This window comes from Zootoca vivipara, chromosome 14 (genome assembly GCF_963506605.1).
Source record: "Zootoca vivipara chromosome 14, rZooViv1.1, whole genome shotgun sequence".
In the NCBI taxonomy this organism is placed as follows: Eukaryota; Metazoa; Chordata; class Lepidosauria; order Squamata; family Lacertidae; genus Zootoca; species Zootoca vivipara.
This window is the reverse complement of record NC_083289.1, coordinates 7437562-7458025: the sequence shown is the minus strand read 5'-3', so window position 1 is coordinate 7458025 and position 20464 is coordinate 7437562. Positions and strand designations below refer to the sequence as shown.

The 20464-nt window shown below is 49.7% G+C and overlaps 1 protein-coding gene across 1 annotated transcript in view; it reads left to right on the top strand.

The window, feature by feature from the left end:
* Positions 1–20464, top strand: part of UNC13C (unc-13 homolog C) — a 139180-nt gene that overhangs the window by 84359 nt on the left and 34357 nt on the right. The window contains exons 14-19 of the mRNA XM_060282475.1: positions 39–189; positions 3649–3717; positions 6330–6419; positions 7724–7852; positions 12506–12639; positions 14274–14359. Coding sequence (XP_060138458.1) covers positions 39–189; positions 3649–3717; positions 6330–6419; positions 7724–7852; positions 12506–12639; positions 14274–14359 — 659 coding nt within the window. The remainder of the gene's footprint in view (positions 1–38; positions 190–3648; positions 3718–6329; positions 6420–7723; positions 7853–12505; positions 12640–14273; positions 14360–20464) is intronic.

The following is a 20464-nucleotide window of genomic DNA, read 5'->3' as shown; positions in this document are numbered from 1 at the left end:
AGCAGAGCATCATCCTGCCCGTCTGGTTTGCCTCCTAGGCATTTCTCCTGCCTGTCTTCCAAGTACATGTGTCCCGGTGTCCCGGCAGTCATGAGCACTCTGCTGGCCAACATTAATGCCTTCTACGCTCACACCACGGCCACAACCAACGTCTCTGCCTCGGACCGATTTGCTGCCACTAACTTTGGGGTAGGTACTGCTTTCTTCTGCTTCTCCTTGTTTGTTTTCAGGCCAGGTTCCCCCGGGGGAAATGCTCCTTCACCCACAGTCCCTGAGGCATCAAGACCACCAAGACTCGACTCTGGCTTATATTTCTGTGTCACACTGAAGTGCATCTTTGCAATTTGATCTCCAAGGGTGGAGCTGTATTGTTTTTCTTGTTTGATTTGTGAGTCCCCAGTGTAAGTCTGGTGGTTCTCATCTTTGCCAAGGAGCTGCCCACTCCCTTCTCTTTGTAACATCTGTAACTGAAAACCGTGGCTGCTGCTTCAGGAGCCAACTGAGGGCTGGAACCAGACCCCCCTCAAAACAAAAGCCCCAATAAATGAACAGGTAGCTTAAAAGAGAAGAAATAAGACAAGGAACTGCAATGAAATTTGATCTGCCTGGATCGAAAATGTTATGTGCACCTTTTATGGGTATTATGTATGTACACCTTTTATGGGTATTATGCCTTGTTGTGATGTGGATTTTTGTTATGCTCTAAACTAGTCTTGTTGCTCAACACACACACCCCAAGTTACTAGTCCTCAGGGTAGCACCGTATTTTTATTTATTTATTTTGTTACGTTTATATCATCCTCCATGGAGCTCAAGGTGGCATTCATGACTCTCTTTGCTCCCCAGCCGCCCAGAGTGGCTGGGGAGACCCGGCCAGATGGGCGGGGTATAAATAATAAATTATTATTATTATTATTATTATTATTATTATTATTATTATTATTATATCCTCACAACAACTCTGTGAGGTAGGCAAGGCTGAAGTGAGCACCAGGTCACCCCGTGAGCTTTGTGGCTGAGTGGGGATTAGACCCCGGACTCTCAAGGTCTCAGGCCAACACTCCAACCACTGCGCCACCACTGGCTCTTCCTAGTAAAAAGAAGAATTGTGCAGACTAGACCAAGAACCCAGGATGTTGGTGGAGGAGGCCTGCCTGCCTGCCTGCCTGCCTGCCCCCAGCCACCTGCTTGGTTTCCTTGCCGGAGACACAAAAGGAGCGACGCTTCCTCTCTGGCATGCCCAGCTTGGTGGCTGCTATGGCCAGGCAAGACCAGGGTGTTTCCATCCACAAAGGGAAGGGAAATAAGCCCTTCCTCCACATCCAGGATGGAAACAGGGAAGGAGGAGCTGCTCCCTGCTCTTCACATGCTGCTTGCTTGCCTGTAATTCCTGGTTGCCCAGAGCGAGACTACTTTAGATCAGAGTTCTGAAGTGTCAATTTCTGGAGACTTTGGGGCTGGCTACCCAGAACTTCTCTGGCTAAGAAACCAGCTGTGGAAAACAAGGGATATGTTTTTAAAATACTGCAAAGGGTCCGAGCCCTTCCCAGCACTCCTGTTGGCTTCTGGGGGGGGAGGGGTGTGACCTCAGTCCAGAATAAAACCTCCACAGACCTCTTTATGTTTCACCCCCAATGATCTCGATGTGAATAAAGCATCACTTTCAATAACAAGAGAAGAGACTTCAGGTTCTGAAGTGCTCAGCTGCCAGGAACAAAGAGTGACAAGGCTAAGGGAAGGACATCCCCCCCCCCCCCAAAAAAGTCAGAAAGTCAAGTGACTCTCCCTCACCCCCAGCACATCCAGACAAATTCTGTGTCATAACTCAGTTAAGCAGGGTTAGCAGGCTTATCACAAACTGATTGGGAGCCTGTAGAAAGCCTTTCTCCCACCTTTAATTTCGCGGCCGCCTGGGAGGTTCATTGTAGCTTTTGGAAACAAAAGTCTCACCCGCCACCCCAGTGGCCCAGTCCCCTGTTCCTAACTCCCATTCCCTCTTGTTCAGAACATGTTTATCTTAATCTCCATAAGCTAAAGTCCTCTCTCCGAAGTTAATGCTAATTTGCCTTTGACGCAAATGCCAATCCAATTTGGGGTTCAACAGATGGATATCAAGCATGACCATCAGCAGGGAATGGAGCCCAGGGTTCAGGGACAGCGTTTGGCTCGTCTTCCTAAAAGCAAACCCTTCCAAATATCCCGTGGATCAGGAAAGCCTAAAGATAGCTGGGAGGGGAGGGGGGGTCTTACATTGACTTTTATTTAGTTGTACAATCAATGTTCACACATCAGTTCTGGTACTCTTAAAAAAATTATTGGTGACATCAACATTAATATTATTATTACTATCATTATATTTGTATCTAATCTTTATTGCAATGAGCTCTAGCCAGCCCTCCTGGTTCTTTCTGATTTCTGATTTCATCCTCATGACAACCTGTGTGGTCAGTTGGGCTGAAAAATGCCGCCAGGGATCAAACCTAATACCTTTTTATGCAAAGCAGGTGCTTAATCACTGGGCCAGGTGGCGCTGTGGTTAAACCACTGAGCCTAGGGCTTGCTGATCAGAAGGTCAGCGGTTCGAATCCCTGTGATGGGGTGAGCTCCCGTTGCTTGGTCCCAGCTCTTGCCAACCTAGCAGTTCGAAAGCACGTCAAAATGCAAGTAGATAAATAGGAACCGCTACAGCGGGAAGGTAAATGGCGTTTCCGTGTGCTGCTCTGGTCTACCAGAAGTGGCTTTGTCATGCTGGCCACATGACCTGGAAGCTATACGCCGGCTCCCTCAGCCAATAATGCGAGATGAGTGCTGTTATGTACTGAGCTGAATCCTAGAACAATAGGATTCAGAATCAGCGGGAGCTACCCAATCCAACTCCAGGTGGAAGTGAATCCGCAACCTGATTGGCCTGCTGGAGCAGCCAATCAGGCGGCTGGCAGAAGTGAATCTGCTACCTGATTGGCCTGTAGGAGCAGCCAATCAGGCTGCAGGCAGAAGTCAATCCATAATATAATTGGCCCACAGGTGTAGCCCTGAAGTAGCCAATCACGCAAGGCCCATTGTGTAAATAATGTATATAAGCAGATGGTTTGGGGAAAAGAGCCATTCGTCTTCTCTTCTCCTCCTTGATGACTATGAGCTGAATAAAGAGCATGAAATTCACTCTTGACTCTGAGTATATTTCAAGTGCGTAACCCCAGAGTCGGTCATGACTGGACCTAATGGTCAGGGGTCCCTTTACCTTTAATCACTGGGCTATGTGATATGCCCCCTGCAAATTAAAATTCTTTTGAAGGGAGCACATGTAGTTGCAATTCCTGGGTTTCAGGGGTGGAGTAGAAGATCCTTGGGGACCCTCCCAATTCTACGATTCTGTGCAGCAGCCACAGCAAAGTCCCAGGAGTCCTTGCCTTGTGGAGAGGTGGCTCTGGACTGACAAGTGCTCCAGCCCCCAGCTCCATTTTAACTTCCATCCTTGGGCGTTTCTGGAGGATGCCCAAAGAACCTCCTTGCTGCTTTTAGCTTTTGCAACCTCTTCAGCAAGAGCCAGAAGGGCGGAGGAAGCAGCCATCCATTTGCACTCAAGAGTGCTGTAGTTAAAATCATTATCTTACCTGCAAGTCTCTGTGCTGTTGTTTCCCCACGCAGAGAGAAAAGTTCATTAAACTGCTGGATCAGCTGCACAATTCATTGAGGATTGACCTCTCCAAATATAGGGTAGGTACAGCAACCCCCTTTCGCCCACCGCTTTTGCCTGCCGTGGGACTTCTCCCAATAACCTGTTTATGGCACATTCATCCTGATTTGCTTGCACAAAGCCTAGGAGGATTTCTGCGACGTGTGGCCTTTCCTGAGCATTTGTTCTCATTTGCTAGCACTTTCCCATTGACCTGTCAGCGCACCTTTTAATGCATTTCTCCGCCGCTTTTCAAATTGCAAAATGTATGCTGTTGTTTTTAAATGGATTTGTCACACCAGGGGGTGCAACCAATTGTGTACACCTAAATTTCCGGTCTGTGATGGATGGTGCCTCCAGGGCCCAGTGTTAGAAACTTAGAGAGTTTCTCAAATGGCTCCTTAAAGCAGGGTTACAGGCACCAAAATGAAATGCCTAGTTGCCTTTTGGGGCCAAACGGCTCAAAAGTCGTATTTTTCAGTACGACTTTTTGGTTCCTGAAATTCATTTTGATTGTGCAGATAGAATATAATGGGTGGAATTCTACGGGATGTGTTGCTAATGTGCGAAAACAGTCCAGATCCAAAGATCTTCAGGCGCCATCCTGACACCTGGGCATCTTGACTTGGTCGCCAGTGGCCAGTTAGCCAGGTGCAAAATGTTCCTGATGAATGGCAAATTTCAAACGCTGCTCCAGGCCATGTCACTACTTTGTGGGACGGCTTTAGGCACAGGAAAGGAAATGTAGGCCTGTGCAATTAGACCAGGCACCCCCAAACTTCGGCCCTCCAGATGTTTTGGACTACAATTCCCATCTTCCCCAACCACTGGTCCTGTTAGCTAGGGATTATGGGAGTAGTTGTAGGCGAAAACATCTGGAGGGCCGCAGTTTGGGGATGCCTGAATTAAACCACTCTGTCACCTTCACGTAACTTATACATTAAAAAATAAATAAGTAGACTTTTGTGGTTAGGAAAGTGAGAGGGCAAAGCACTGAAAAGTGTGGGATGAACAAATGATGATGGAGCGCAGGCATAAGCTCCCCCCGCAAGCAAATCAGTAAAAGCTCAGTAAAGACTAGACATTGTCTAACCCCCAGGTAAGCTTTGTGCCCAGCAAATCAGGATGGATGCTAAGTAGGCAGGTCATATGGAGGCAAGGTGAATCCCTCCCACAAAGTACAGTATGATTGTATCTTATATGGAGGTTCAGTTCCAAGGGTTCTGCATATATAGAAAAAGGCATATACTCAAACTTCCCCGCCCAGGCATCCCTAGCCTAAAAGCTCTTTTTGCACTCAGTGTTGCCGGCACTAAAAGAGCTTTTAAGCTTTCTGCCTTGCTTGCAGGGCAAAACCTGCTCAGTGTGCTATCTCTGGAAGGCTAGGGATGCTTGCATGAGATCTCGCGGGAATTCAGAGAAGCCTTGCAAAATCTTGTGAGCAGTGATTTTCCCCCCTTAAAATAAACATTTAGGGGTACTCTCATTTTGACTCAAGAAAATCACCATTTTATAGTTCAAATCGGGGGAAATAAATACAGTAAATGGACAAAAGTATAAAGATTCACAAAATGTTGAGGGGTATGCATACCCCTGTGTACCCCCCAGGAAAAAAAGCGCTGTTCATGAGAGGCATCCCAAAACCAGTGCCCGAAAAGGCTTTGCCCTCCAAGAAAGGCAGAGAGCTTCACAACTCTTTTCATGCTGGGCAAACCCAGTGCAAAAAGAGCTTTTAAGTTATCTGCCTTGCTTCCATTTAACTTATGGAATTTCAACCAGCCTCCCTTCAACCATATATATTTGAAATCATTCGAGTGAAATGTGTGAGATGCAACCATACCGTACTGATAATCTGCAGAAGATCTTAATTCAGTCTGTGCTGGAGAGATGGGCTGAATGGGGGGGGCTGCAGACTGACCGAATCTCTCCTGGATGGGCACAGGTGGGGTGTTCCGATTGCTGACGTTTAGCGATTTTAAAGCACTGTTTTGGGCACCTGAGCGCTGACAGGGACAAGACGGATGTCTCTTGGCTTCCCTTCCCCAATGGTGGTGTGGTTTTCTTTGGCACAAAAAGCAAAATGAACTTTGTGGAGGGGAGAGAGTGTTGCCTCCTCCCTTGCAATGGTTCTCGCAGAAAAGTCACAGCACAGAGGTGGCAAAATGTGCGTTGGAGCAAGGAACTCCCAAGGCACATCCAAGCGCTGCTGGCAAAGCTTAAGAATCATAGGGAGGGTTTAAATGAAATGCATTTTCAAGGCCTGGGAGGGAGACTGTGCATCTTCCACGTGGTGCTTGAGGCGAAGTCCCCTTCCCTATTTCACCAGCTGCTGCTCATCCCAGCAGGAAAGAGCTGGTGGTGCAAAGGAATTTCCCACACTTCCCAGAGGAGGAGAAAGGTTCTTCCCCAAAGCCTTCCCTTGGCCTTTCCATATCTGATGTGCCCTGAAGCACAAATCCGGCTTCTTCTCCCAGCAAAGCCATTGCAAGAGCGATGCTTTCCACCGTTCCTCATCCTGCTGGCTCCATGCCTGCTTGCTGCCAGAGCGGGGTGTTGACTCCAGGGACACCCGGAGCCTGGCTCTGTTGACTCGCTGGCTGTCAAAACCCCGGCGGTTTTGTTCTCTACATTTTCTGTTCTGTTCGCGTGCCAGGATAATTTCCCTGCCACCAGCCCTGAGAGACTTCAAGACCTGAAATCAACCGTGGATCTGCTAACAAGCATCGCATTTTTCCGCATGAAGGTAATTCCAGCTCTTGTTCTAGACATTTATTTACCATAATGTGCTCCTCAAGACCACCAGGATCAATCTCTCAGTGCTTTGCGGTGGCAGCTGTGGGGGGGGGGGGTATTCCTCCCAGAGGGGTTGCTTGATGACTTGAAAATCCTCCACAGAATCTCCAGCTGTGAATCAGGCCAGGGGAGGGGGAAGGAGTGACTCAAAAGAGCTGGTTATGAATGTTTCCCACATATAGTAAAATGACGAAATTTAGCATGAGTAAGATGCTGTTTTTTGGTTTGACCAGAAATCATAAACAGTAAAACAGAGGGACATCGTTATATAGGATATTCTCTCTCCCTAAGGTTCCTTTGAGTCCACCTTCTTGCCCCCCAAAACCAACACACCTGTTTTTAAATCAGGAATCCTTCACTGGAAGGCAACCACTCTGGTCCTTGCATAGGGAGAGGGGCTGCCTCTGAACCCCATCAGTCTAGACCCCCTCTCTTCTGATGAAAACAAATTCCCCTGGTGTGTGTCCCCCCCAATCACCTTGGCAATTGACAAATAGCATCCTTAAGCTATCATTTGAGAGATTCTGGGGTGTTGAGGCTCAAAATACTGCCCGCACACCCATGGGCGTACCCAGGATCAAAACTGGGGGGGGGCAAGGGGAGGGGCCAAGGCACGGAAGGGGAGGGGCCACAAAGTGGGCGGGAACGGCGAACTCGCGCTCCGCCGGGCTGTGCCCCTCCCTAGCAGCAGGGCTGGTGGGCGGAGGCGGAGCCCAGCCCAGCGGAGCGCGAGTTCAGCGTTCCCGCCCGCCGCGCCGCGCTCTCTGGTTCCCCGCCGCGCTTGGCCTTGCCAGAGGGCGCGACGGGGAGCTGGAGGGAGGGCGCAGCGCGGCGGGCGGGAACGGCGAACTCGCGCTCCGCCGGGCTGTGCCCCTCCCTAGCAGCAGGGCTGGTGGGCGGAGGCGGAGCCCAGCCCAGCGGAGCGCGAGTTCGGCGTTCCCGCCCACCGCGCCGCGCTCCCTGGTTCCCCGCCGCGCTTGGCCTTGCCTGAGGGCGCGCCGGGGAGCTAGAGGGAGGGTGCGGCGCGGTGCGGCGGGAATGGCGAACTCGCGCTCCGCCGGGCTGTGCTCCGCCTCTGCCCACCAGCCCTGCTTCTAGAGTAGGGCAGCTGCCCTAACTTGCCGCATGGTGGGTACGCCCTTGCGCACACCTGGTAAGAGTTGGCCCAGTAATTTGGCAGGAGCCAGCTCTGCAGACTTTGAAGCCAGCTGCTGCTTAGACTCTGGCCCATTGATTCTGTGTGATGCTCCTTAGGTCCTGGAACTGCAGAGTCCGCCCCGAGCCAGCGCCGTTGTGAAGGACTGCGTCCGAGCCTGCTTGGATTCCACGTACAAATACATTTTTGACAACTGCTATGAGCTTTACTCTCAGCTAATGGACCAGGTAAGCGCTAGATCCCTTTGCAGCCCCTGCAATCATTTGGCATTTCTTGAAAGCCCTGTTGGCAGAGCTCTCCTCTTAACTCCTGCCCAGCCCCCGCTTTGAAGGCCCTTTCCAGAGGGTGGCAAGCTAGGACATTAGCCAGGGCCCCAAGTCTAGCACTGGGCCCATGCCCAAGCAGGCATGTCTAAGGAGGGAGTTCATCCTTTGAGCTGCACCACAAATTATTTATACCCCATCAATCTGGCTGGGTTTGGTCTTGCCCACTTGCATTGTGACGTACAGATCGCTGGAGCCAATTTTATCCTTGACCTGCAAGCCCTGAGCACAAACCACTGCAAGAGGAGGAAGAAAGAGAGAAGGGAGGTGGGGTGAGGGAGAGGATGCAAGTTGATAAAACCAAGCCTGGCCAATGGCATTAATAATAATAATAATTTTATTATTTATACCTCACCCTTCTGGCTGGGTTTCTCCAGCCACTCTGGACAGCTTACAGCACATATAAAAACATAGTAAACCATCAAGCATTAAAAGCTTCCCAATACAGGGCTATCTTCAGATGTCTTCTAAAAGTTATGTAGTTCTTAATCTCCTTGGCACCTGATGGGAGGGCATTCCACAGGAAGGGCACCACTGCTGAGAAGGCCCTCTGCCTGGTTCCCTGTAACCTCACAGTGAGGAAACCGCCAGAAGCTGGAGCTGGACCTCAGTGTCCAGGCTGAACCATAAGGGTGGAGAGACTCCTTCAGGTATACAGGGCCAAGGCCGTTTAGGGCTTTAAAGGTCTGCAGCAACACTTTGAATTGTGCTCAGAAACGTACTAGGGAAAGGGTCCCTCCTGGGGATGGGCTTCCTCAATGCCATAGCTCAGGGACATCCAACTCCCAATAGACTGTGATCTACTCACAGTGTAAAAAAACTGGCAGTGATCTACCCATTGTCGTTGGATGGATCAAAGTTGTTGAGCTTTTTTGGGGAAGCCAAGTTGGTTGAGCTTTTTTTAGGGAGCAAATGAATGAATGGAACTGAATACATGAATGAACATTGCGATATACACAGAACATAATCAAAAGTTGATTATATAAAACAGTTGAGGGTCCTGAATCCCCAGTCTGATAGTCAAACTTAATCTAATGGCCCACTTTTTTGCTAGGAAGCAAAAGTTGCTGAGCTTTTTTAGGAAAGCCAAAATTGTAGAGCTTTTTGGGGGGAGGGAGTAGATCACTGAGTGGCCAGAGATCTACCAGGAACACCCCATGATCTACCAGTAGATCACGATCTACCTGTTGGACGTGCCTGCCATAGCTTAATGAAGGAACTCACTCTCTACAGAGCAGCAACGAGGGGTGGTTCTGTAGATGTTTGGGTCCCAGATGATGGGCAGTAGCACCAAACAGGCTTCCTATGAGCCAGTATGGGTGGCTGCTGGGATTTGCTGCTGACCACCAGCCTTTCAGATACCTACTGCTGAGATCGTGGAACTGGGAATGCCACAGGGTTGAACCACAATCCTCTCCCTCCCGTATGCCGGTGGCCTCTGAAATGTCTTGGGGGCGTGATGAGCCACCGTAGACACTGCACAATAGGAACACCAGTCCTTTAGCGGAGGACCCTCACCTCCATGCCTTGTTTGTGGGGGCATCTCCCACCCGCCCGCTACTCCAATCAGACCCCGAGGCTGGATGAAGCTGCCTCTCTCTCACGCTCACTGCTGGATCCAGCAGGCTACGATCTGCGTCATCCCAACCTGGCTTGCAATGAAATCGCTGCAATAAAAGTGGAGATTGGCCACATTCCTTCCTCTCACCCTTCTAAAAGGAGGGATAATAATAGAGGGCAATAAAGAGACAGGCAGCCAAATTGCCAACACCTAAGATGTGATCAATTAAATGAGCATTGTAACAGTAAAAGTGTGCCTTGCCTTTATGGGAAAGGAAATCGTGAAGGTTGCTCTTTTGGCTGAGGTCTGCAATTGGAATCCTTTTTTTTAATGGCGTCACCCAGGGATTGGCTTGTCTTACTTGTCTTACTTAACCAGTAAAAGAAGCCAGCGCTTGTTCCTTCCGTCCTTCCTGGCAACAGTTACCTCTTGACATGCACAATGCACGCAGTTTGGTTACCCCTTGGATGACCCTGAAGGGACCTGATGCTCAGAACTGTCATTACAACCGGCTGCTTCCGACACATAGCAAGAATTCAGTCTTTGATGCTAAACAATGATAGCCCTTATCACCCATGAGTTGCCTCTGCCTGCCTTTATAGCCATCATTTTTCTCCCAGCAAATCTCTGAATGACATTCGGACACATTACACAGTCACCTTCGCCATCAACTCGGGTTTACAAGGATCCAAGCAGCTCAGGCTCCGTGTCTCCGTGCGGATGTTAAAACAAAAGCAGTATTTTAGAGGCTGATCCTTGTTTGGCATGAAAAAAGCATGCCCGATAGGAGTAACAGACACAGGTATAGCAAAAGAGGATTGGAAAATATTCCTTTATGTCACAGGCGCAGCGAGGACCTTAATTGCCAGAAATTGGGAGAAAGAATTTGTGCCAACAAAAAAGGAATGGCATGATAAATTATTACTGTAGATTATATTGAATTGGTCAGATTAACAGAGACAATTAGGGGACAACCTAGACAAGAATTTCAAAAAGAAAGGGGGAAATGCAGAGAATACTTTACCAAACAGAGCCCCCAAATATACACCTGGACTTGTTTCGATTAATTTCTACGGGAGACTTTGCGGTTTTTAAAGTCATAATTAGGAAAAATTGTAATAATCACATATAAAAGAAACAGTATACAAGAAGTAAATGAGGAGGCCATTTACAGGAGAAAGGAAGTCTTTTATTTTTATGTTATGTTTTCTTTGTGTAAGGGGATAGGAGTTTAATTTTGATAATTAACTTGTCAGTGGTGGTGGGTTTGTTTGTATGTATGAGTTGTATGGGGTCACGAAGAGTCAGACACGACTAAACGACTAAACAACAACAACAACAACATGTTGTACATAAAGTATTTTTTTTAAAAAGGAAGCAGCCAAGAATTAATTAAAGGGATAGTATTGTTGGACAAGAAAAAGAAAAGAAAAAAGCATGCCCGATAGCTTGCTTTGAGCAGTGCTTTTCATGTATAACTTTGGGTACATCTGGAGCAATCAGAATCAGCATTACTCATGAATAAGATGCAAATGAGGCCCATGTGTGTGAAATAAGGGAAGTGTGTGACCTGCTAAAGTTCCCCAAGAGCAAAGGTGGTGGCTGCAAGGGAGGTTTTTCAGCACTACCAGAAATCCTGGCAGAACATTCCTTCTGAGAACAATCAGGGCAGCATGAAAGGGTCTCTACCCAGAGACTCCACAGGGTCCCAGGGCTTCCCCATCTCTTTTCAGCTGACTTGCCCTTCGGTTTTCTTTTGCTGGTTTTAACATTTGTTGCTTGCCATAATATAGTTGTCCAAGTAGCTGCAACCTTTGCCAGACAAAGAAGCTGGATTCCCAAGCAGCTGGAGGAGGTCTGGAGAGCAGCACCACTGGGTTTCAGATGCAGACCCTCCTTTCCTTTTTCCAGGGAGCACCCAAAATGGCTCACACTATAAAGGAAAATGATCAGTGCAACTGTATTGAAATAACAGCCCACATGATTGCACTCCCGGTAGTTCAACCGCTTTTCATGAGGCACCCCTGAAGTGATTTACAATATAATAACACATATAAAACAATAGCATGTAAATTGCATTTCCATAACAACTTTTAAAAATAGTTATAATTTTTTTAATTTACTTAAAAATTTAATTTTTGTAAAAAAAACGGTTTAAGACAACAGCACAGAGATAAAAATCACAGGGTGGATGCTTGACTCTGGAATTGCCTCCTTTGCTCACCGGCTTTTTCCAGGGCTGTTGTTATTGCACTGTCCTGTCATTTTCTTGATCTGATTTGTGGTGTTTTCCATTTTTGTTCTGCTGTCAAAGGCAGCCTTCAAGGGCATCTATCACTTTTAATCAAAAGCATCTTCTTGCCTGGCTCAGTCCATTTTAATGCTTCCTTCCTGTTCAGTGTGGCTGAGGCCCTTGGCAATTAATAGCCCCTTAATGGCAGTGCTGGTTCCCAGGGGAAACCAGTAACTAAAGCCCACCATCACTGCAACTGCCCTGGAGGAGGCAGCAGTGGCCCAGCTGTGCCATCAGCGCCTCCTGGCCTCAGCAGTTGCCTGACTGAGCAGCTCCTTGCACCTCCAGCAGAGCTGCAGCCATCACTGGGATCAGCTTTGACTAGCAACCGGCTGCCTGGCTTGCATTTGCGTCTTCTAAGGGAGAGCTGTGCCTAGAGAGAGGGATGTCTGAGGAATTGCTCTCCAGAGCATAATTGGGAGAGGCACTGCTCAGACCAACCATTGGCACCGCAGGCGGTCAGGGTGTGTGTGCGTGCGTGTGGCCAAAGAGGGCAGTGCAGTGCTCAGCTTGGGCTCTCTTGCCTTCCCAGAGGAGGCCTTTGTCGACTTCAGCAGTGAGCAGATGCAAAGAGGCAGGCACTACTTCCAGCAGTCCTGGGAAAGCCTGTTTTGCAGGGCTTTTTCTGCATCCTGCTTTTTAGCAAACAGTGTTAATAGAAAAACAGAATGGACTCTTTATCCTTTCCTTTTCCCGGTAACAGGGTAAAAAGCAAGATATTCCTCGGGAGGAACAGGGTCCAACTACTAAGAATCTGGATTTTTGGACGCAGCTCATTACCCTCATGGTTACCATCATTGATGAAGACAAGATGGCCTACACTCCTGTCTTGAACCAGTAAGAAGGCGGAGATAGACAGACATTTCGCAAGGCCTGCTGTGAGGTCACCCATAAAACACTGCTAGGAATAATGAGCAGCTGAAAAGTTGTAGCATTTTTGGCTCATATTTAAATGTTTTGTTCACATCTGTAGACCTTAGGATGCTTGACTTTCTGTGGAAGAGACCCTACTTTGCTGTATCCTTCCCCCCCTCCAAAAAACAAACAACCCACCATTCCACTACAAATGGTCCTTAAGGAAGGAAAGCAGTGCCACTAGGTCAGTAGCCCAGCCACAGGAATTGTGGTTGCAGGTAGGCAACCGACAGCCCAGGAGTGGCCACTGCGTGGAGTAACCACAGCAGCCACCATTGTTAAAGTCAGGTGGCCCCAGATCAAGAGCTAGCCTGATACCACCTGCTGACAAAACCACCCTCCCTCATGCTGATTTCCTTTCGGGAGTCAGCAGCCCTGCCCTGGCTGGGGATCTCCCCCACCTTTGCACTCCCCAGTCCCTGGGAATTAAGGTAAAAAAATAAAGAGGGTATTTTAAAAATTCCAAATTTGCACAGCACTCCAGAAAGCAAAATAATCCGGAAAAGCTTATCTAGCAGTGAGCTACGGAAAACACATTAAGAGCTCATTCTTGCCCATCCCATGGAGCCGGCATTGCCCTGACAAGCCTTGCAAAATCAGGAGCTGAGCATCTCTGGGCAAGGCTGAGGGGCTGCTGATGAGCAAGGCCTGACCCCAGCACCCTGCTGAAGCTGACTCCTCAGGACCCTTTCCTAACACTTCTGGTTGCCAGAATTGAGCTTCCTTCTGGCTTAAAGCCGTTCCTGCTTTCCTTGGGGGGGGCACTAGCCCCACCAGCACCACTGCTGCCCCTCCAGCTTCTCCCCGAGCTCTTTTTAAATAGGAGCCCTGCCCAGAAGAGGACATGCTCCTCCATGCAACCTCCAAATGAATACTGTACGGACTGTTGCCTGCCCCACAGTTCCAACAGTTCCATTCCTGCCATCCCAGTCCGGTGGACCTTTATGGGCCCAGAGGTTCACAGGAACATTGTAGAGCCTTCTTCCATCTCATCCATGGCGGGGATAGTTCTGTGCACACAAAGTAAAAGTGGACAGGTCCTCTTCCTTCACTTCTTACTTTCGTTATGTGTTTGTTGGGGGGGGGGAACTGCCACTCCTTTAATCTATGTATATGATGGGAAGGCCACCCTCTCAGTTGTTAAGTTTTCCCCACGTACAGGGCTGGTTTGCCCAGAGGAATGACCCCTCCCCATATACATAGCCAGAATTTTGTTGGTGGGGGGCAAGCCTTTTCTTAATGGGGACAGGCCTCTTGTTGGGGGGGGGAGAACCTCAGTTAGCTAAGCATTTTTATTTAATTTTATTGATTTAGGGGGAGTGGCTGCCCCTCCCTGCCCCCCTTGCTACGCCCATGCCCTTTCCCCCCACTCCCGTGACCCTTTCCTGTGTACAGCGATTGCCATGGGGAAATCTGAGGGACAATGCAAGCCAGAAGGCGGGGCACCATTATGTTCCAACCCCTTCCCAATTGAGGGGTGTCTAGGGCTGACCGTGGCTCATGCCACCCTTGCCAGCAGGAGAACTGACAACGCCCTTCCGGTTGGTTTCTTCCAGGTTCCCTCAAGAGCTGAACATGGGCAAAGTCAGTTCGGAGATCATATGGACCCTTTTTGCGCAGGACATGAAATACGCCTTGGAAGGTAGGGGGTTCAGATGTTCCCTAGTAGAGCAGGGGGCTATTTCTATGTGGAGCAGCAGGTGGGATTGCGGGAGTGTGGAGCGTTCACAGGATGGAACGACCCAGCAAAGAAAATGGTGCATTTAGTATTAACCAGTGTGGAGAACTGGCTGGTCAAAACATCTTCATCCCCAGAACCATTTGTCAGTGTAATAAAAGTGGTGAGTCTTTAGAGTTCTCCACAAAGGGGCAACGCAAGAGTAGAAAAAATTCTTCCTGGAGCATCATGGGGGTTTGACGAAATAAGTCTTTGGCTGTTCACACCACACTTGGCCCTTGTCACATGAACTGAATTTATGTGCAGCTGAGAGGATGATTGCATCCATCATGGTCCTCTACTGTGAGAAGCCGGCCCTGCTTCCCTTTCCTGTGGCATTTCCAGGATTTGAACCATGGCAGCATCTGGAAGCCAGGGTGGAGGTCTCATGACCCTGATGCATAGCTGCCAAGTCTCCCGTATTCCCCGAGAAACCCCCGTTTTTCCAGCTGTTCCCAGCCGAAAAAACGATTTTTTTTGTTTTTCCCCGGTTTATTCTGGTGCGGCGGCCATTTTGGAACTTGGCGGAGCATGCTCAGAAGCGACTTTTGATGCTGCTTTGCCCAGTTCCAAAATGGCTGCAGCGCGACTTCTGGTGCGGCGGCCATTTTGGAACAGGGCAGAGCAGCATCAAAAGTAGCTTCTGGGCATGCTCCGCCCAGTTCCAAAATGGCGGCAGCGCTACTTCCGGTCTGCTACTTCCGGTCCAGTCCCTTATTTCTCAGGCCGGAACTTGGCAGCTATGCCCTGATGGGATGGGGAGCTGCTGCCCCCCCCCTGCGCCACACACACACACACACACACCGCTGGCCCGTTGATGCCAAAAACATGGGGTGTCCTGTGTGGCCCCATGTCCTAGGACAGTCTTGGCCACTGGCACACTCCAGAGGTGAAGACAAATGAGTAAACAGAAGAGGCTTGGTTGTCATGGTTGTCATGGTCACCCAGGAGGCCGGAAATCATAACTAGGGTTTGCTTGTGGATTGGCAACAACCCTTCACCTTCCGTCTGTCCAAAGCAAGATCACTGGGACACAGACTTCCCTTGGCCCACCACAGAGCATGTTCTGAACCTTTTGTCCCCCCTGCCTGCTGTTAATCTTCCAGGGGAGAGCCTGGCAGGGATCCCTATGGGTTAACTAAGCAACTGCCGAGGGCCGCATGGCTGGCTTTCCCCCTGAAACGCTCGAGTGAGTGAGCATCAACATGAGGCAGCGACCCCCTCCCAGCTGCTGCACATGGAAATGCACACAGGGGATGAAGAAAGGAGGACTTAGGCAGGATGGCAGAGGCAGTGGCAGAACCATGGCAGGAGGGTGGCTGGGGGCATCCAGCCCAGAAATGACCACCTCTGTGCATCTGGCTTTGATGAGAAATCAACTCACTTCACATTCAGAGCGGCAGAAAATGGCTTCCCACTGAGCTGTTCAGCAGCAATATTTTCCTGGAGCTTCAGAGCGACCTTGATAAAAGCGACTTTTAAAGAGACAAGACTAAGATCCTGGCTACAGGGCTGCGAAATGCAACAGTGTTAAGCCAAGGGTGTGTGACTGCTTGGGTTTTCAATTAAGAAAATGTGGTTTGGGTGACCCAAGTTGCATTTTGGACCACAATTGCCATGCACTGCAGCCAGCAGAATTGTAGGGTGCTGGAGCTGATGGGAATTGTAGTCTAAAACATTGGGGGGCATAGGTGCCAACTCCCTGGGTGCCCAAGCACCAACAAATTTCCCCGTGAAGGGACCGGGCACCCACAAATTTGGGTGCCAGGGCCATGCACGCTGCATGGCACCCACAGTCGCGGGTCCAAGTTGGCACTCCTGATTGGGCGGTGGGTTGGCTTAGAATTAACCGAAATGCTCAGCATCTGTGCTAAGAATGCAAATTCTCTTTCCAGTGTCTGTGGCTAGAAAGCCCTGTCTTGCTCCATTCTCCCACTGCATTGTTAACCCTAATTCTAATACTACTTGCTGAATGAAACTGTTTGAGGGCAAATAAAAGTTTAATGTGGAATAAAGGGAGGCATTGCACTTACAGTATGAAAAAAGCAAGACTGGGGTGGATTGGAAACATGCCTGGGAGAGGGCAGGGCAGCTTCTCTCCTGTATTACTGCTCCATCCACTCTAGTGTTTCTGCCCAGTGACCCAATGATGGATGTGGAAAGGTTATTATTTTGGGTAGACATGAATTGTCCATCATTCAGAGAGGAGCCACATGGCCTCAGAAAGGCCCCACGCAGGTTAGGACGCAGCCATTGCTTCCTAACCTGTTTTCTCCAACGTGGTGGATTGCGCCACATTGTTATCTCCTGCTCTTAGTAAGACCTTAATGCTGCTTTAGTCCAGAGAGCAGCTGCTGATGCTCTGCCTGGCAACAGATGTTGCCCCAACAACACGACGCTTCCATGGCCACCTGACTTCAGGAGGCTGGATCTGGGGATTAGGAGGAGGAAGGTTGCCATCCTGGGGCTGCCTTGCTGCTGCTGCTGCAGCCTCCTTAAGCAAGGAAGAGGGCTCGTCTCTTTACAAAGTCAAGCCAGCTGGGCTTCCTGTGCATTTCAAACTGGGGAAGTGGGGGGGTGTTAAGGTAAGTTCCCCCGGCAGCTTAGCATTGCTTCACTGTTGCTGGACAAAAGCCCTTCAGCCTGAAGCTTGTGGGTCCAATGCCTGAATGCTTTGCTGAATAAAAGAATGCCCTCCCCAAAAAGAGAGAAGGCAGCCTTAGAACCCTTCCCCTCTTGTGCTAGTTTGAATAGGCAAACTAGCATATTTTTACATGGGGGAGCATTCAAACATAGATTCCACCAGCAGCAACAGAGATTTCAATGAAGGCTGTTGAGCAGAAGCTTACAAAAAAAAAAGTGCCCCCAGCCCAGAGCCCTTCCCCGCTCCCTTCCCACTTTTGAAGAAGAATGCTCTGGACCCAGCCACAGCCAGCACACAGCCAACCTTGCACCCGTGTCTCTCCTGCTTCAAAGACTGCCCTAAGGAGCTCAGGGATCCCAGGCAATCCTCCTCCTCTCTCTGTCCCAACCAGCTGGCCATTGCTGGTGACAAGAAGAGGCTGAGCCGGCTGGAACACCCCATCCACTGATGCGCTTGGGCAGCTCCTGTGGCTTTGTCACCAGAGATGACCACATGTTGAGTCCTTGCTGGTGGAGGCTCCCAAAGGCAAGGCCAGGCCAGGCGCTTGAGCTGGGAAGCTCTGCCCCCTTTGCCATCCTCTTCGCCTTCATAGAGATGCCTTGTTATTTTAAGCAAAGATATAAAACTTGGCAGCTTGTCACAATTGGTCTCTGGCCTTTGCTGCCATGCCCTGAGGGGACTGTTTCCAACAAAGCCTTTTGGAGCCTGGTGCAGGCAAGGCCAAGCAAGCCCCAACCCCACCAGAATACAGACTCCCGAGATGAAGAGTAAGAAGAGAAACATAGACAATCCAGCACGGGTGCAAAAGCAGCCTCCACTCTGCCACCGATTTGTGGCCTGAATGAGCCCTGCTTTGAGGCCTTGTGGCTTTGGGCATCGCCTCATTCTCTGGGCAGCCAGAGACAGTACCAGTGTCAGACAAACCGGCAGCCATTCCACTTTGCAAGGCTCAGGGAAGAAGCCTTTGCGGGCCGGCTGTCTGCATGGGTTCTGGCCATGGGTGAACTCAGGGCCGGGTCGTTGTAGACCCCTGGTGGCGCAGGGCAACATGGCGCCGGCCCGCCAGGAGGGTGCCGCGAGCTGCGCCCGCCCGCTGGCCAGCCGGTCCGCCGGTCCGCGGCGCAGGTGTGCGCGGCGCCCACCTGCCCACCGCACTGGGAAACGGGGCGGGAGGGCGCCGGAGAGATCGCGCTGTGCCTGCCCGCCCGCCACGCGGCAGCGCCACACCCACCCGCCCAGCGCTGGGAAACGGGGCGGAAGGGCGCCGGAGAGATCCAGTGCACCATGGCGACAGGGGCGCTTAAGACGGCGCTGGGTGAACTCCTTCACGGGTGATGGTCGCCTGCCTCCTTCTGCGCTCCAGAGTTGCCCCATGAAGAGTCAGCGCTGGCAGGGAACAGCTGACCTGCATCTGTGCCATTTGTCTCTGCCTGTCGAGGCAGACAGGGAGTCATCATGATGATGAAGTGGGCCTCGTGTTCGCCTCGCAGCCAAGCCTGTTGCTAGAAGCCTGAGAGATGCTGCGTCCCTTGAGGGGCATGTGCAAAAACATCCTCCTGCTGGGGTGAGGAGCCTGAAAAATAAAACAGGAAAGTAGAGTTTCTGCCTCTGTGCAGCGTTACCAAATGAAGAGGGGCTTAGGGCCCAAGAAACACCCTGAGATGGTTGTGGCAGTTTGTTAGATGTGGCATCTGAGATGGGGTGTTTATCTCCTTTGAGCCCAGGATGTGTCAGTGGATGGGAGCCAATAAGTTCCACCCCAATCTGCCATCAGCCCTGGAGAACTCAGAGGGGGGGGAATGCCATTTAAATACAAAATCTCTGAAGCAATAGGCAGGGGCGCCCTGAGCAATAGACAAAATTTGGCATCTCCCTAAATATTTCCTATTTTAACAACAATTCCTTTTTATACTGTTGCTTTTTAATGGATCTTCTCAGTAAGTTCCTATGTAAATATAGGTATTATTATTATTATTATTATTATTATTATTATTATTATTATTATTATTTTGCACCCCCTTGGCTTGAAGCCCTGCGTGTGGGAACTGCCCTAACTCTGGCGCTGCAATAGGCATCAGCAGAAGATATTTCATTTTAGATCATTCCCTTCAAATCCCATCAGAATTGGAACTATTTTATTTGCTAGTAATTGAAGCACATGCTCAATTATTATTTTACTTTTATTTTTATTTGTTTATATCCAACCTTTCCTCCAAACAGCTCAAGGTGACATAGATGGCTGGCTTTTCCCCTCCCCATTAAGTGGGGATTTGAACCCTGGTCTCTCAGGTCCTCATCCGACACTGTTAACCACTACACAACATTGGCTTAGTCAGCACCCTCCAGAATGGATACCTGCGGCATTTCCAATATATTTCTAAATGGAAGCGGGTAGTCTTGTTTACACGCATTTTCTGATATCCTTCCCAAAATGACAGATTGGTTGTTTGGTTGTTTTTATTTTGGAACAAAAAAATGCCTCCTCTTTGAAGGAGGAAAACAGGCATAAATAAATAACGTTGGCACTGGAGACGGGCAGAGGGATCTTGCCAGTCACCTTGAGAGTTTGGATGCAGATGGATTATGTCCTTGCGCTTTTCTTCCAGAAGACTTGAAGGCTTCTTTGGAACTTGGTTGTCATGGAGACCTTCCAAGCCATTTGATGGAGGGACAATCCATTTGGCACTTGCCATGTTGTTGCTGCAAGCGGAGGGGGAAAAAACACTCCTTGCTGGCAATTTCACACCTTGATAGGGGTCATCTTGCTGGGTGCCATCCAGCTCACAGTGAGGGGGTGTTGCAAATTATCCTGGCATGGGGGTGGGGGCAGGGAGAGATTTTTAAGCCAAAGGACCACATTCCCTCTTGGTCAACCCTTTCAAAGGCCACATGCCAGTGGGGAACTGGGACAGAGACAAACACAGGTTAGGCAAACGCAAACTAGGCAGAGCAATGAATGTGACTCAAAACATTGTACTGTAGGCTACATTCTGTCCACATAAAAGTTCTGCACAAATGTACAGTACACACACACACACTTCCAAGCAAGCAAGAGGCATGGTCCTAGCTCACAGATGCATTCCAGACCAGCAAAATTACCCCAGGGGGTGAGTTAGTGATGGGTGTGGCCTGGAGATAAGGGGTGTAGCCTAGGGAGAGCTTCGGGGGCCATATACTCCTATTTGACCCCTGAAGAGAGGATAGAAGAGAGCATTCATGGGGCGGGGGCCTGAGGTTCCCCCTTCCCTGAACTTGAATTGCTCATTTGTGCCCCTGCGTTGTTCATAAGGGGCAGTGGAAGGAGCTCAGCTCTCCTGCCCTGATCAAGAGAAGCTTGAGGAGGATCCAATTGTGTAGCAGCCCCAGCCGGGGGGGGGGGGGACGAC